This window comes from Ceratotherium simum, chromosome 26 (genome assembly GCF_057802395.1).
Source record: "Ceratotherium simum simum isolate JZ-2026a chromosome 26, ASM5780239v1, whole genome shotgun sequence".
Classification (NCBI taxonomy): domain Eukaryota; kingdom Metazoa; phylum Chordata; class Mammalia; order Perissodactyla; family Rhinocerotidae; genus Ceratotherium; species Ceratotherium simum.
Genome location: NC_141925.1, coordinates 40,625,284 through 40,642,030, shown reverse-complemented (window position 1 = coordinate 40,642,030; position 16,747 = coordinate 40,625,284). Strand labels below are relative to the sequence as shown.

Sequence of the window (16,747 nt, the reverse complement as noted above, 5' to 3'; positions counted from 1 at the left end):
TAATGTGTTACAGGGCCTGGGCATTGACTGGAGGGCCTGCAAGCCAGATGAGGAAGGGGCAGAGGTTTTCATGATGGGGAGCTTAGGAAGGGGTCCCCAAGGACACTGGGAGGGGTGGAAGCAGTAGAGGGGAGGGGCGTCCCTATCTCCGCCCTCCCCAGCCATCACCTCTCCTCCCCCACCCATGACGGGAACTAGGAGGCCAAAGTCTGCCCCAAGGTCAAAAAATTGATTGTTTTGCAAGAAGGGGGCAGGAGTGGGACTGTGGAGGGATTGGCAGAGGAGGGCACAGCCCCTTGTCCTCTAGCCTGGGCTGGGGGGCCATGTCTGGAAAGCTGGACTGAGGCCAGGACTGTGCCCCCACCCTTTGCAGGGGGCGAAGAACTGCCTGGGCTCAGGCTGCCTGCCAGGGCTGATAAGAGGCCCTCTGGGGGCTCCCACAAACGGTTTATCACTGGGGGGGGGGACAGCCTGCAGGGCCCAGGAGGGGGCGTGAGCATGGAGCGGCTTTGGGGTCTACTCCAGAGAGCGGTAAGACAGAGTGGGGTTGGAGGACACCTTAGGCCTTCTCTCCGGATCCTTTAGTCCCCTCCCCAACCCCAAGGCCGGCCCCTCCCCTTTCCACCTCCATCTCTCCCCTCCAGCCTGCCTCTCAGGACCCTCTCCCCTACCTTGTGCTCATTGGGCACCCCAAAGTCACTGTCCCTATAATTGTCCGATCCCTCCCTATCCCCCAGGCCTCTTTCCCCAATCTCATGCCCACCATGCCCCCCACAGCAAAGGTTGTCCCCAAGACTCTCTCAGACCATCTATAAGCGTGTGGAGGGTACTCAGGAGGGGCGCCTGGAGGAGGAAGAGGAGGACAGGGAGGAGGGGGCCGAGCCACAGACCCACTTCTGCCACATGGAGCTGAGGGGCCCCGAGCCCCTGGGCTCTCGACCAGGACGGCAAAACCTCGGACTCTGGGCGGCAGCAGGAAGAAGAGCCACCCCCTACCTGGTGCTGATGGCCCTGCTGATCTTCACTGTGGGTGAGAACCATCCTCCACACCCCGTGAAGGGCCTGGGCTGCGGGAGATTGCTGGGGTGCAGAGAGGGCACAAGGACAATCTCCATCTTGCCACCCGCCAGCCTTCCTCCTCGGCTATGTGGCCTTCCGAGGGTCCTGCCAGGCATGCGGGGACGAAGTGTTGGTGGTCAGTGAGGACGTGAACTATGAGCTGGGCCCAGACTCCCATCAGGGCACGTTGTACTGGAGCGACCTCCAGGCCATGTTCCTGCAGCTCCTGGGGGAGGGCTCCCTGGAGGATGCCATCAGGTAAGGATCAGCTTGCTCCCTTCCCGGCCCTCCAAAAGCAGTCATCCAGTCAGACTCCACCTCCCTTCCTCCTCACCCAGGACCTGGTCTCGGGGTTCTTCTTCTGAGTCCTTCCACCTGCCCCTGTGGCTCCCTGTTCAGTGGTCCCCTGGAAGGATGCCAGGCACTTGGAGCTGAGAGGAGGGAGGGCGGCTCTGGAAATGAGACTGCAGAGGGCCGAGGCTCTGAGGGTGGCACATTTGGGAGCGAAGGGAGCTGACCGTCTGAATGAGAACAGGGGAGTCCAGCATCCAGATATAAGGTAGGACAGACCCAGAAAAGTCTTGAATGCCACCCTGAGGAGCTTGGATTTTGGCCTGTGGCAGCAGGGAGTTCTGGGAGGTTCTGAGAAGGGCCATTTTAAGGAATCAGAAAAACTAGCAAATGCATTTGTGGGCACAGACCATCCCCCAGCTACATCATGAGAGATGCCAGCCAGACACAGGCTGTGCAGGCCCGCAGCACAGCACAAGCAGGCTAGCGTTTCTCTTGTCCTGCTGAGGTCACCTTTCCCTGCTGGGAAGGAGCTGCCCAGGAGGGCCAGAGGACAGGTCAGGCCACCAATAGCCCTCTTTTAGGTCAGGAATCACTTTTCAGTGGATTCTCCGGGGTTTTCTAAGCAGAAAATTATATAAGCTATAGATAGTGAGAGACACATAGCTTCTTTTCCAATGCTAATATTTTTACGTCATTCTCATGTCTTACTGCATTGGGGAGGACATGAATTTAGGTAATGATGACACTAGATATCCTTGACTATTCCCTGACTTTCCTGGGAACATTTTTATAATACTTTGTCATTGAGTATAAACTTTGCTGCAGACTCTGGATAACTTTTTAAAACTAAATTGAGGAAGTTTCCTTCTACTCCTAGCTTACTGAGTTTTTTTTTTTTTAATGATCAGGAAAGGAGGAACAGGTATGGAATTTTTTTTTCAAATATTTTTCTAGAATGTACTGAGATGATCACATAATTTTTCTTCTTTAATGTTTATGTAGCAATTTGTATTAATAGATTTCCTTGTCTTCCTGAGATCAACGTAAACTTGATCAAGGTGTATTATTACTCTTCTGAAACATTGCTGGATCCACCTTGCCAAAGACCTTAAATCTGTGGCATCAACGACACTCAGGGCTTTTTTTATTTTCTTGAGCAACGCTTGGTAGTCCAGGTACAGGCCGAGCAGGTGAACGTTTTGACAGGTCTAAAGGTGGGGTGTGGCACTGTGGATGCCATCAAAGGGCAGGGAGGCAAGAGGGAACAGTGAGAGGCAGCAAGCAATGAAGTGATTCGTGACTCTAAGTTGGATGGACGGAAGGGAAACCAGGGAGGAGCTGATGGACTTGGAGAAATTGGACAGTCTGGAGCGTTCGATGCAGTTGAAGAGCAGGTAGAGGAGGGTAAGGGATCAAGTTGGAACCTGAAAAGCTCTAGGCAGAAAGCGGGATTCTGGAACTTTTAACATTGGTCTGATCAACTGCGTCCTATTGATCCTGGAGTCTCCAGCACCTACCACAGTGCCTGGCGCTCAGTAGGTCTTCAGTAAATCCTCCGAGATAAATATTCCAGAAATGGAGTTCTGGCTAATAAGATCCAGGGTGTGGCCAGGGAATGGGTGGCTGGACTGGAGGTGACACTGATGACGTCATTCATTCAATTATCCGACAAATATTTTTGAGCACCTACTATGGCAGGCGCTGGGCTAAGTAGGTGGTGGCGATATAGCAGAGAACAAAAGTCTGGACCTCGCCCTTATGGAGCTAACAGTCTATTGGAGGAAATCAATACTAATCTAATAATCACATCCTGACTACGTAATTATTACTGGGATCTTTGCTTTGAAGGAAAAGTAAAGGATGTGAGGAATGACTATAACCAGGGGATCTGATTTAGATTGGGGGTCAGGGAAAGCTTCCTTGAGGAAGTGATAAGCTGAGACCAGGCTTTCGCCAGGCAAAGAGAAAGTGGAAAAGCATTTCAGGCCAGAGAACAGCACGTGCAAAGGGTCTGAAGCAGGAAGATCGTGGCCTCTTGGAGGAAGTGAAAGAAGGTCCATGTGACTGTCGAGATGCATATAGCTCAGGCCTTAAAGGGCCTTACTGGCTACATGAACTGTTCTGGATTTTGTTCTAAGAGAAAAAAGAGAGAACTGAAGTTTCAAACAATGGACTCACAATCAATGTGGGAGAAAGGATTTTTTTTAAGATCGGTGCTTGAAGAAGTTGATCAGACACCTGAGCCCATAGTGTAGTACCCTCATCAGTCGGTGAGAGTGAAGGGGCTTCCCGTGTAATTCCCTCCTAACCCTGAGCACCCCCACCCCCCTCCCCCAAAGCACCTCAGCTAATGTTTGCTGCGTGCCTTTAAATATGCATGTGCCTTTGTCATATATGTAATGTTTTATGTGCATATGTAGGTTTTTCAAAACATTGTTTGTGTAAAATGTTATATGTTCATTATCTTAAAATTTAAGCAACATCAAAAAATACAAAGAAGAATGTAAAAAAAAAAAAATCACTCCAAGAACCACTATTCAGATATAGGTATCTCTAGCATGTTTTTAATTTAGATAAACTTTTTAACTTAACACTGTGTTTTCCAGGTCTGTCTATATTGCAGTGTGAACCTCTAGTTTGTGCTTCGCCTATTATTTTATGGATGCATTGATAGGAGCAGTTTCAAACGAACACTAGAGCTCCTTGATGGGGACTGGATGAGGGGGAGGGGAACAGGAATGGTGATGAGAAAGTCACTAGGACCATGGATTGCAAAAGTCCTCGAGAGAGCTGAGAAGAGGGTGGCTGAGACTGCGGTGCACCATCCACATGGATTTTGAAATAGTGCAGAAGCTTACTGGACCGCAGTGGGGAAAGGAAAATGATAAGCCAGATGCCAAAGTCCTCAATGAATGCAGATAAGTGACTAATTAGCTAAAAGATAACAGTGAGGAGGGACAGAGGGTGGGACTGCTGGATGGCACCAGAAGTGTTCTACTGGAGGAGAAATGGTCAGAAATTTGAACAGTGGGGCCAGGAACACGCCTCCACTCCAAGCCCAGGTGGGATGAGAACCTGAGCTGCCTTCTTTACGAGTGCCCCGGGGCCAGCCCTGATGGTCTAGTGGTTAAAATTTGGTGCTCACTGCTTCAGTGGCCCGGGTTCGCTTCCGGGTGGCAGAACCACACCACCCATCTGTCAGTTGCCATGCTGTGGCAGCTCACACAGGAGAACTAGTAGGACTTACAACTAGGATATACAACCATGCACTGGGGGGCTTTGGGGAGAGGAAAAAAAAGGAAGATTGGCAACAGATATTAGCTCAGGGCGAATCCTTCTCTGCCAAAAAAAAAAAGCATCCAAGTCTCCAGGGAGACCTGGCGTCTAAGGGACAGTTGGGTTTCTGCCAGAGCAAAAGGCAGAAGGGGTATGCAGTGAGGATGCTGGGGAGGGAGCAGTTTGTTTGACACAGAAAGGGCACAAGTGGAGAGGGCTGACAGGCAGGCCACGCGGGGGTGGCTGTGGCAGAGGTGAGATGGAAGAATAAGGAGTGTTCAGGGGTGCCTATCGAAGAAGCCAGGGTGAGGTCTCCAAGGAGACAAGTGACCCCAGATTCCACGAGGAACCTTGATGTAAGGTGTCTCCATGAGGCCTAGGTGGAGGAGGGGGGAGATGGAGGGTCTGCCACCTCTGCCCAGAAAGCGCTTTGGAAGAAAAGCGTTTTCCTGCCTGGGGCAAAGCACAGGCCAGTGTGTGTATGTGTAGAGGGGACAGTGGATAGACTGGTGACTTTGGCCTGAGCCAGGAAGAACCTAAGGGATGGTGGACAGTACCCTAGCTATCCGAAGCTAAGGTTTAAACAGCAGGAGGCACTGGTGCCCTCCTGCACAGCCCTGGTAGTGATGGAGTGGGTGGTGATGGCAAGGTCAGAGACAGACTTGGCAGCCCCTCACCGCCCAGGGCATCCTTCCCACCTCCCTCCCTCTCCTCCCGGGCCGGCGCCTGGAAGTCCCAGCCCCTCTCCCCTCCCGCGCCCCAATCCCACCTCTCCCCGCTCAGGCAAACCAGCCTTCGGAAAAGGGTGGCCGGCTCGGCTGGGATGGCAGCTCTGTCTCAGGACATCCGTGTGGCGCTCTCCAGCCAGAAGCTGGACCACGTATGGATGGACACGCACTACGTCGGGCTGCAGTTCCCGGACCCGTGAGTGCGTGGGGGCGGGGAGCGCGGCGGGCGGCACGCGGGGGGACGCTCACCTCCCCCGCTCCTCAGGGCTCACCCCAACACCCTGCACTGGGTCGATGCGGCCGGCAAGCCCGCGGAGCAGCTGCCGCTGGAGGACCCTGACGTCTACTGTCCTTACAGCGCTACGGGCAACGCCACGGTGAGTGCCCCCGGCCCCGCCCGCGGCGCGCGCCCTTTCCTTGTGGGGGAGGAGGGCCTCGGGGAGCGCGCCTCATCGTCCTCCCCATCCCCAGGGAGAGCTGGTGTACGCCCACTACGGGCGGCCGGAGGACCTGCAGGACCTGCGAGCCCGGGGCGTGGAGCCGGCGGGGCGCCTCCTGCTGGTGCGCTTGGGGGTGATCAGCTTTGCCCAGAAGGTGAGGGTCCCCGGATTGGGGGGGATGGGGTGCGGCGGGGACGGTACGAGCTGGGGAACCCAGGGATCGGATAGCGGCAAATGGGAAGGGTCTGGGAGGCTGTCAGAGAGAGAACAGAAAGAACCAAGTGGGTAGTAAGAAAATGTTGGCGGGAAACAAATCAGGAGGTTTGGGTGGGAAACAGAAACATGGGGGAATGTGGGGCACAGTGGGGCTGAGAGCTGCCAAGCCCCTGTGGGAGGGCAGAAGATGCGGGCCAGGTGGTGCCTGCAGCCTCTCTGTGGCTCCACAGTTGCAGTTGTTTTTCCTGCCCTTCTAAATCGGTTTTCTCTGGAACAAGGAGTCCTTTAGCCGCCTCCCTTCCCCAGGTGGCCAGTGCCCAGGACTTTGGGGCCCGAGGTGTGCTCATATACCCCGACCCAGCAGACTTCTCCCAGGACCCACACAAGCTCCGCCTGTCCAGCCACAGGGCTGTATATGGACATGTGAGTCTGGGCCCGTAGTGCCTTCCTGGGGTCCCATAGCTGCACCTCCTTGCCCAGGATAAGGCTGGCATGCTAGTCCTGGGAGCCCCGCTCACAGTTTCTGTGTGGGCACCCCTCTCTCCACAGGTGCACCTGGGAACTGGGGACCCCTACACGCCTGGCTTCCCTTCCTTCAATCAAACCCAGTTCCCTCCAGTGCAGTCCTCGGGCCTCCCCAGCATCCCAGCCCAGCCCATCAGTGCAAACATTGCCTCCCTTCTACTGAGGTGAGGGGCATGTGGGGACCAGGAGAGGAGGAGGCAGGGAGAGGCAGGCTGCAGCTAGCCCATAAGGTGCCTTTCGGTGAACTAGAAAAGGTGGCTCTTCTGGGTGGGCTCGGCCTCTTGCCAGAGCCCACCATTTGGTGAGTGGAGCTCCAGGTGGATGTCACACCCATCTCCACTGGGTACCCTTGTGCAGGACACAACCTGCACAACTGTCCAAGGTAGCAGGCAGGGTGCAGAGGCAAAGAGCTGGAGCCAGAGGGTGGGAGGGAGAGAAAGAGTGAAGAGGGGGCTTTGGGTTCCTCTCTAGCCTGGCCTCTCTGCCACTTCCAACCCTTTCTGCCCCACCCCTCTCCAGGAAGCTTGAAGGTCCTGTGGCCCCCCAGGAATGGCAGGGGGGCCTCCCAGGCCCGCCTTATCGCCTGGGCCCTGGGCCATGCCTGCACCTGGGGGTCAACAACCACAGGGCCTCCACCCCCATCAGCAATATCTTTGGCTGCATCGAGGGCCGCTCTGAGCCAGGTGTGCTCCCTCGCCCAGCATCGCCTACAGCCTGCGGGAGGGGGGCTGCTCACAACCCACCCTAGCTGGAGACGGGGCTGGAGCAGGAGACCCAGGAGAGTGGGCAAGAGTGGTGCCCAGGGGAGGGAGGCAGCTTTGACTGAAGTGGAGGGTGCGGCAGGACTTAGCAGGGAGGGAGGGAGGCTGGCAAGTTGAGGCTGGACTGGCACCAAAGGGAGTGACAGTGAGGAGAGCTCACGGTCAAACCTGCCCAGAGACGGAATGGGCCGTTCTGCACAGTAGTGAGCTCCCTAGTGCTAGGGGTGAGCAAGCATCAGCTGGGTGATGTTATAGCATGAAAGGGAAGTCAGATTCCATAGCTGAGCCTTTCAAGCATAACTAGATGTGGATAGCCATGGGAATCACAGTGGGTTCTTGGGCCTAAGAGTGGGGTCACGACAGCAGCTCTCTGGGAAGAGGAGTGTGGTACCTGTCAGCACAGAGGGAGAGGCGCAGGGAGGCTTCTGATGAAGTTTAGATGAGGATGCTGGTGGTGGGAGTGTGGAGGAGAAGGGTTGGAGATTTAACAGGGGCAAACCTGTCAGGACCCAGCAATGGAGGTGAGAATGGGCCCAGGCATCCCAGTGAAGGAGCAGGCTATCTCCTCACTGGGGCAGGGCCAAGGGGAGGAGGGGCACTCCTTTTAGGGACAGCAGGGACTGCAGGGTCGGGGTCACAGAGATGTGACGAGCTGAGAGATGAAGATGGTAGGGGGCCTGGAGAAATGGTGGTGAGCCCCTGGGAGCACCCGCCCTCCCAGGATTGGGGAAAAAGCCTCTGGGTACTGCCAGTGTAAGAGGTGGACCCCACACATCCCCTCGCCCAGATCACTATGTTGTCATCGGGGCCCAGAGGGACGCATGGGGCCCAGGAGCGGCCAAGTCCGCCGTGGGGACCGCCATACTGCTGGAGCTGGTGCGGACCTTTTCCTCCATGGTGAGCAATGGTAAGGTTAGGGCCTGGGCCTGGGCTGGGCGGAGCCAGGACGGGGCAGAGAGGCAGTTAGGAGCACAGGCTGGAGGGCGGCCACTCAGGCCCTAGCTGGCCCTGAGCAAGTCACTGCATCTCCGTTTCCTCCTCTAAACACGAAAGTATTACTAGTCCGTGGCCTGAGTGAAGATGAAGCAGGAGATTCCGTATGTAAGCAGTCTCCATCACTGTTACAGTTGAGTCGGGGCAGTGGGATGGGCTGGGTTGGGGCCTTGATGAGAGGGAAGGAGAGACCCCAGGGGACCAGGACAGAGGAAGCCAAAGAGGGGGTCTATGCTGGGCCCCCAGCTGAGCCCATCCTCCCTTCCCCCTCTGCCCCCAGGCTTCCGGCCCCGCAGAAGTCTTCTCTTCATCAGCTGGGATGGAGGTGACTTTGGGAGTGTGGGCGCCACGGAGTGGCTGGAGGTAATGTGGGGTCCTGGGCAGGCAGTCAGGCAGGGGGAAGAGGTGGGGGGGTTCATACTCCACACCCCTCACCTACAGGGCTACCTCAGCGTGCTGCACCTCAAAGCCGTAGTCTATGTGAGCCTGGACAACGCAGTGCTGGGTGAGCAGGGGCAGTGCCACCACCTGGGCCCCCTCAGGTGCACCCCTACCCTCCGGGCCCAGCCTTGAGCCTGGCATCCCTCCCCCTTGCTCTCTGCAGGGGACGACAAGTTCCACGCCAAGACCAGCCCCCTTCTGATCAGCCTCATTGGGAACATCCTGAAGCAGGCAAGAGCCGGCCAGGAGCAGGGGAGGAAGGGAAGCTGGTGGGGGCCAGAGCCTGACCGGTCCCCCTGCCCTGCCCCCAGGTGGACTCTCCTAACCACAGCGGGCAGACCCTGTACGAGCAGGTGGTGTTCAACAATCGGAGCTGGGATGCTGAGGTGTAAGCTGGGGCGAGGGGGGAAGGGAGACAGCTGGGGGTGCATGTAGACGGGGAGCCTAAACCCACAGAGCACTCCAATCTGCCCACCCCCAGGATCTGGCCTCTGCCCATGGACAGCAGTGCCTATTCCTTCACGGCCTTTGCCGGGGTCCCTGCCGTGGAGTTCTCCTTCGTGGAGGTGAGCCTTGCTGACCCTGCCCCTGAGCAGCAGTCCCTCAGCTGGTCTGCACCCTGCCCCTGCGCCAGCCCGCACCCTGTCCCGGCAGGATGGCGCCCGGTACCCGTTTCTGCACACGAAGGACGACACGTATGAGAACCTGCACAAGGTGCTGCGGGGCCGCCTGCCCGCCGTGGCCCAGGCTGTGGCTCAGCTCGCTGGCCAGCTCCTCATCCGGCTCAGCCATGATCACCTGCTGCCCCTGGACTTCGGCGGCTACGGGGACGTGGTCCTCAGGCACATTGGCAGCCTCAGCGAGTTCTCTGGGGACCTTAAGGTCCAGGATGCCAACCCTGCTCCCGGCTTCTGGGGGTGGGGGGCGCTATATCCCCTTAAAGTGCTGCCCAGGCTGGGGGTCTGGCCACTCCTCCCCTCAGTCCTTGGGGCCTAGGTCCCCTCTGCCTGTCTGGCCCCTTTACTCCTGCCCCAGTCACCTAAGCCCCTAGGACTCTGCTGGCACCTCCCAACCGCACACGTGTTGTTCCCTCGCCCTTCATTCCGCCCCAGCATCCAGTCCCCCTATACCTCCCCACTCCTGCCAAGCCTGGGGTCCCAGCCCCAGCCTGGACCCCCATCGTAGGCCACGGTCCTGGCCCTTGCCGCCGGCCCCAGCCCGCACCTCCGCTCTTAGGCCCGCGGGCTGACCCTGCAGTGGGTGTACTCGGCGCGGGGGGACTACATCCGGGCGGCCGAGAAGCTGCGGAAGGAGATCTACAGCTCGGAGGAGAGCGACGAACGGCTGATGCGCATGTACAACGTTCGCATGATGCGGGTGAGGCCCCGCCCGCCGCCGCGCCCCCTCCCAGGCCCCGCCCCGCCCGCCGCCGCGCTGCCCCGCCCTCCTCCGCGACCTGGGGCCCCTCTAACCCGCCCCGCGCGCCCTTGCGTTCCTGTCGCCTCTCTCTGTGCCTGTATTTGTCCTCACTCCGCCCTGTCCTCGGGGCGCTGGACGCACAGTGCTCACAGATGCACCAGGCTGGAACGACCACCGAAGCAGGCCCTGCAAAGTGGTGAATCAGGGAGGGCCAGCTTCTTGGCCACAGTCGCCGAGCCAACGCGTGGCAAAACTGGGACAACCCCCCACCCCCACCCCAACACACACACACACAGCTCCCCACTGCTTCCCTACCCCTCTGGAGAGAAAAAGTAGGTCTACAATGGTCCACAGTACAAGAGGCACAAGGTTACCTCCCGGGAGGCGCAAAAGGCTTAAGAAATTCAGAGCATAGAAAGCTGTCTTCCTTCTGGTAATGAGGTGGGTTACCAAATCTAGAAAGGCTGCCTGGAGGAGGTGTCATGTGAAAGTTATACAAGACCTTATTCCCTCGCCAATTCCTCCTGTTTAGCTTTGAATACTTTGCAACCCGCACCCCATCTCCAGTTCCAACCCCTTTTCCTTCCATTTCCTCACTCCAAGAACTCAATCCTGCAATCATTGGATCTGAGGAAATGGATGGGTAGGGACTATGGGCGTGGGAAAAATTCTGTAGGGCAAAACTGTAAGCAGGACCATCCTCAGTGAGAGCGGGGTGAACAGGGAACTCATAGTCTATGCACCCGCGGTTTGGGGAGAACATGTCTGCCCCTTGCAGGTTCGCCTTCTTTCTCCTCCTGGCTTTTTCCTGTTGTGTCCTTGCCTGATTCCCTTGGCGTCACTCATTCCTTCCTTCTATTAACAAACCCATCCTCCTTGCTCCTTTCTCCTGGTCTCTCTGGTTCTCCTCTCTCCTCACGGTCCCATTCGTCCTCCCCCCCCTTCCCTTTGTCCCCTCCACTGAGATAAATGTGACCCTGCGGTGAGGCTAGACATTGGGCCTGGTCATTCTCATCCACAGATCTGGCTTTAACGCCTGCTGTGCCAGACTCCAGGAACACAAAGACACCCCCCTCACCCGACCCCTGAAGTTGCCATGCGCTCCCCAAGGGATCAAGGGCGCCTGTGTGTAAGGGACATGATTCAGACTGACATGATTCAGACTCAGGGCTAGAGAGTAACAGACTCAGGACTTCAGAACTGGAAACACAGGGCTGGGCCAGACACAGGGAACTTTGCAGCTCTAGACCAGGGGTTGGTAAACTATGGCCAGAGGGCCAAATTTGGCCTGCGTTCTGTTTTTGTAAATAAAGTTTTATTGCAACACGGCCATGCTTATCGGTTTTCATATCATCTATGGCTGCTTTTGTGCTACAGCGGCAAAGTTGAGCAGCTGCAACAGAAGCAGTATGGCCTGCAAAGCCTGAAGCATTTACTATCTGGCTCTTTGCAGAAAAGTTTGCTAACCCCTGCTTTAGACTGTGATGTGGGTCTTGAAGCATGCACAGAACTTGGGTTGGTGCAAAGAAAAGATATTTCACAGTGGAGAGACCCTGAATAAGGGTGTGGCAGTGAAACAGGCGTGGCCGTCCTTGAGAGAAGGGTGTGGACCAGCAGAGCCTGGACTGGAGCCCTGTGGAGAAGCGGAGGAGAAAGGAGCACCCAGTAGCGGGTTAGGGATCACCTTTGGGGAGCCTTGAATTCCAGGACTAGAAGTTAGGTTTTTAGGGTCTGGGCATCAAGGAGATCAGGGAGGCTTTTGAGCAGGGAGATGACGTGGGCAACGCGGAGTTTTAGGAGGGATTTGGCCAGAGTGAAAGTGGCCTGGAAAGGGAATGAAGTTAATGATGGCTGAGCTTTGGGTGAGGGTGGCAGATGGAAGCAGATGCTACTGTGGGTGAGGGGACTGGATGGATGTGAGACATTTGGAAGGCAAAGTTGACAGACCGGGTGCTGAGGACAGAGGAGGAGAATAATGATAGCAGCTGCCAGTTACTGAGGGCTGCCATGTGCTAGGGCTTTTCTTCATTGACTCCCCAAATCCTGTGAGGTTGCTAGTATTGTACACAGAAACTGAGGCTCAGAGAGGCTCACTTATCCAACATCACATAGTAAGTGGTGGAGCCAAAATTGGAAACCAGGCCTGGGCTCACCCCACTCTCACTCACCATCGAGGCTGAGAGCCTGGCACATGGGGAAGACCATGGTGCTCACGAGGGAATGTAGGTGCTCACAAGGCCAGGTTTTGGAAGAAGTTGGTGCCAACATGTGTGAGGCTGTGTCCACGTGTCCCCTACCCCAGTGGGCAGGTCCAGGAGGCTAGAGGGCAAGATTCCAGTAGATGATTTGGTGAATAGACTTAGCAGCTGACCCCACAGAGGTCCTGGTTGAAGCCAGGGGCATGGATGAGCTCTTGGATCGAATGATAGAGGTGTAAAAAGATAAAGAGTGTGTGAGACCACCCTCAGAGACTGATTTTGCTGTGGTGGTGTCCAGGCAATGGTTAAATAAAAACCTTCCCCAAGTGATTTTCAATGCAGTCAGGGTTGAAAACCACTGGACTGTAGGGAAAGGGAAGAGCAGAAGGTGGAGGTGGAACCTTGGGCCTGCCCACAGGTGGGAGCAGAAGGAACCAGAGAGGCTGGCAGAAAGGTGGGAGGAGAACCCGGCTAGGAGCAAGGCCATCTCAAGAAAGACAACAGCATCTGAGTCAGAGGATGAGGATGAAGAGGCAGGCACTTCATTAGGACTGGCCGGTCCCCTTGACCTTTGACTCTGGGCTGTGGACATTGGGGTGGAATGACTAGGGGTGGGAAGGTGAGGAACAGCAGGACAACAGACTGTGCTTTGTGGCTTTGGGCAGGGAGGTGAATGTGTGAGAAAGGAAGACTGGCGAGACCTAGATGCAGGTTTGGAGGCTCAAAGGATAGAAAGAAAGGGATGGAACCCAACCCACAGCCGGAGGATGCATCCTAGCCGGCTATGGGTGACGTCACAGAATGGCAATTCCTGATTGGTTGGCCAAATGGAGGCGGAACTTCAAGAAGCTGCTCAACAGTGTTTATTAAGCGCGTGCACGAGGTCCTAAGCTTGGTTGCGAATTGCTGTCGGGCCTTCGCTCCCGGGCGCGGCCCCCACCCTGACCCGATCCTCTTCTCGGCGCAGGTGGAGTTCTACTTCCTGTCCCAGTACGTGTCGCCAGCCGACTCCCCGTTCCGCCACATCTTCCTGGGCCGCGGAGACCACACGCTGGGTGCTCTGCTCGACCATGTGCGACTGCTGCGTTCCGGCTCCGGGGCCGGGGCCCCTGGGGCCGCCTCCTCCAGTGTGGCGCCCGGCCTGGGCTTCCAGGAGAGCCGCTTCCGACGGCAGCTGGCCCTGCTCACCTGGACGCTGCAGGGGGCAGCCAACGCGCTTAGTGGGGACGTCTGGAATATCGATAACAATTTCTGAGGCCCCCCCGCGCCCCCACATGCCCCTGCCCCCTGCCGAGAGCTCCTGCTCTCTCCGCCTGAGGGATTGCTGTGTGACCGAGGTGCCCGCGCACCACCTCTCATTGCTGCCCCGTGTCCCGTGAGCCCTTCCCCTCTCTTAGGGGCCCAGTCTCCAGTGCAGACACCCACACAACCCTGGCCCTGCAATGTAGGAGTAGGTGAGTGGTGCCTTCCTTAATGGGCCCGTCATCCTGTCAGCTAATCAGAGAGCAGCATCCGCTCCCTCTATCACAGTCCCTTCCCCTTCAGGAGCAGGGTCCCCCACACCTAGAGACCACTCTGCAAGGTTTCCTGGGCCCTGGGACCTGGCCAACCCTCTTAGTGGGGAAGATGGCTGGGACCAGAGCCTTATGGTCAAAAAGTGGTCTGTGGTGGAAGGGGCGGGGGTTTGGACTTCAATAAACCACCTGGTGGCATCTGTTGTGCATAAGCACCTTTATGCTTCTTCCACACCCTTCCCCCACCCAATCATCCCTCCCTTGAGACCTAGGGAAGAGTTGGGCAGAAGGAGCCAGAGAGGTGGCCAGTGGAAATGCTGACTCCATAGGAAGAACTCCGAGCTGTTCCTGGTACCTGAGCGACTAAGGAAACTGCCTAAGGAAATAAGGAGGGCCTTCTCCAAAGACCACCTTGGGGTGGGGGGCTGGCTCTGCACCTTCTCCTGAGACTGGGGAAGGCTACATAATTTGCAAGACCTGATGCAAAATGAAAATGCAGGGCCTTTTTTTCACAAAGCAAGAACAAAGCTTTTCCCTTTCTTCCACAGTCTCTCAACCTGTCATGGTAGTTTTTTTATTTGCTAATTAATGTCCAGATTCCTTAGACAGGGAAATACCCTGGGGCAGATCCTCACAGGCACCCAGGGTTCTGCCCCACAATTTGGTACTGACCCTGACCTGGACCTGGACCTTCCCTGTGCCTGTGCCTGAGCCCAGGTCCCTGCTGGGGAAGGAGGGTGGCAGCTATCTCTGGGCGAGGGCAGGGAGCTGGCGGGTGAGAACCCATCCAGGGGAGGTAGGACTCCCAGCACATGCTCCATGGTCCCGTTGGACTGCACTTCCAAAACATAAATTCAGAAGTCAAATCATTAGGAATTTCAGGATGGCAACTACATAGCATTAACCCCCAAACATGGGGCCCCCTCTGAGTGCTCACACACCTGTTAGGTTGGCTGAGCCTTGGGCCCCTCCCGCCAGGGTCCCCTTTGGCCAATCTTTGCCCAGAGAGGTGGGAGCTGCAGGAGGACAGGGATTTCCACGTGCCGCCTGCACCGCTTTATCTTTCCTGACAGTCTCTGGAGGCTTCGGCTCTAGCTTTCGCTCCTAGGGCAGTTGCATAAATCCTAGGGCTCGTCTCTCAGGCTCCTTGGGCTTCTCTTGGTCCCAGTATGGTGGGAGATGTCCTACCAGCTCCTCAGGACGCTGGGAAGTGAGGGCCTCTTCATCTACAGCTTGAGATCTCCCAGCCCCTGGGTTCCAGGATGGAACTGCCCCCTCTGTAGCCCCCTGAGCTGACTTGGTGGGTTCTCAGGAGACTGGAGTGGGGTCAGAAACCTCCTTGACTATTTGCTTCCCTGACATACAGTCCAGAACAAACTTCCCGAAGTGGCTTCTCAGCTCTTCTTCACCTGTCCATTTGCTCCCTGTAGTAGACAGAATGATGGTCTGGATAAAGATGTTCACTTCCTAATCTCTGAAATTTGTGAATGGTACCTTACACAACAAAAAGGACTCTGCAGATGTGATTAAGTTGAGGATCTTGAGATGGGGAGTGTTATGGGCTGAATTGTGTACCCCCAAATTCAAATGTTGAAGCCCTCGGTACCTCTGAATACAGAATGTGTCTGTATTTGGAGATAGGGTCTTTAAATGATGAAGCCATTAGGGTGGGCTCTAATCCAATCTGACCGGTGTCCTTATAAGAAGAGGAAATTGGACACACAGAAAGACACCACGGATGCGTGTGCACAGAGGAAAGCCCATGCGAGGACACAGCGAGAAGGGGGCCATCTACAAGCCCCGGATAGAGGCTTCAGGAGAAATGAAACCTGCTGATACCTTGATCTTGGACTTCCAGCCCCCAGAACTGTGAGACAATAAATTTTTATTGTTTAAGCCCCCCAGTCTGTGGCAGCCCTAGTGAACTAACACAGGGAGATTATCCTGGATTGGGGGAGGCAGGAGGAACAGAGATAGAGAACAGAGATGTGATAACAGAAGTAGAGGGTCAGAGTCAGAGATGAGATTTGAAGATGCTACACTCCTGTTATTTTTTTTTTTAGTGATTTAAAACAATGATCATTTATTATTTCCACCCTGGCTTTAAAGATGGAGCAAGGGACCATGAGCCAAGGAATGCACATGGCCTCTTAGAAGCTGGAAAAGACAAGAAAACAGATTCTCCCCTGGTGCCTCCAGAGGGGATGCAACCCTGCTGACACCTTGATTTTAGCCCCAGAAGACTCATTATGGATTTCTGACCCCCAGAACTATAACAGATTTAATTTGCATTGTTTTAAGCCACTAAGTTTGTGATAAATTGTTACAGCAGCCACAGGAAACTAATACACGCCCACTCCAACTGCTACAAGCTCAGTATGCTTTTTTTTTTTTTTTGGTGAAGAAGATCGGCCCTGAGCTGACATCTGCCAATCCTTCTCTTTTTGCTGAGGAAGACTGGCCCTGGGCTAACATCCATGCCCATCTTCCTCCACTTTATATGGGACACTGCCACAGCATGGCTTGCCAAGCGGTGCGTTGGTGCGCGCCCGGGATCCGAACCAGCAAACCCTGGGCCGCCGCAGCGGAGCGCGTGCACTTAACCGCTTGCGCCACCGGGCCGGCCCCTCAGTATGCTTTCTAAAAAATTTATTTAAAAAAAAAAGCATGTGTCCCAAGCTCCTCCCATCCCTCTACTGCCCCGTCATAGCTGTCTCAGAAAGACTTCCTGATCCCACTGGCAACAAGGCCTTTTCACAGCACACACCAGCAGGGTCATTAATGAGTGGTATCACAAACGCCTTTTTGGGGTCCTGGGCACAGCCAGCCCAGTGTCTTTTTTCGTGTTTTTTTTTTTGTGTGTGTGAGGAAGATCAGCCCTGA

General features: G+C 55.8%; 1 protein-coding gene across 2 annotated transcripts; it reads left to right on the top strand.

Annotated features, from left to right (window-relative positions):
* The first annotated feature begins 476 nt into the window (after window positions 1–476).
* On the top strand, window positions 477–15,647 carry TFR2 (transferrin receptor 2). Of its 2 annotated transcripts, none has more exons than XM_087417660.1 (18): window positions 477–531; window positions 778–1,030; window positions 1,131–1,317; window positions 5,413–5,553; window positions 5,623–5,734; window positions 5,829–5,951; window positions 6,320–6,436; window positions 6,563–6,702; window positions 7,058–7,221; window positions 8,087–8,196; window positions 8,573–8,617; window positions 8,734–8,797; window positions 8,897–8,964; window positions 9,045–9,121; window positions 9,215–9,299; window positions 9,388–9,615; window positions 9,970–10,110; window positions 13,318–15,647. In XM_087417660.1, exons 1-18 carry the CDS (start codon window positions 499–501, stop codon window positions 13,603–13,605), a joined length of 2,376 nt encoding a protein of 791 aa, XP_087273786.1. In that variant the 5' UTR covers window positions 477–498; the 3' UTR covers window positions 13,606–15,647. The 2 variants fall into 2 exon arrangements, with proteins under 2 accessions (XP_087273786.1, XP_004442935.1); XM_004442878.3 differs by having other exon boundaries at window positions 8,087–8,206; window positions 8,573–8,655.
* Window positions 15,648–16,747: the final 1,100 nt, after the last annotated feature.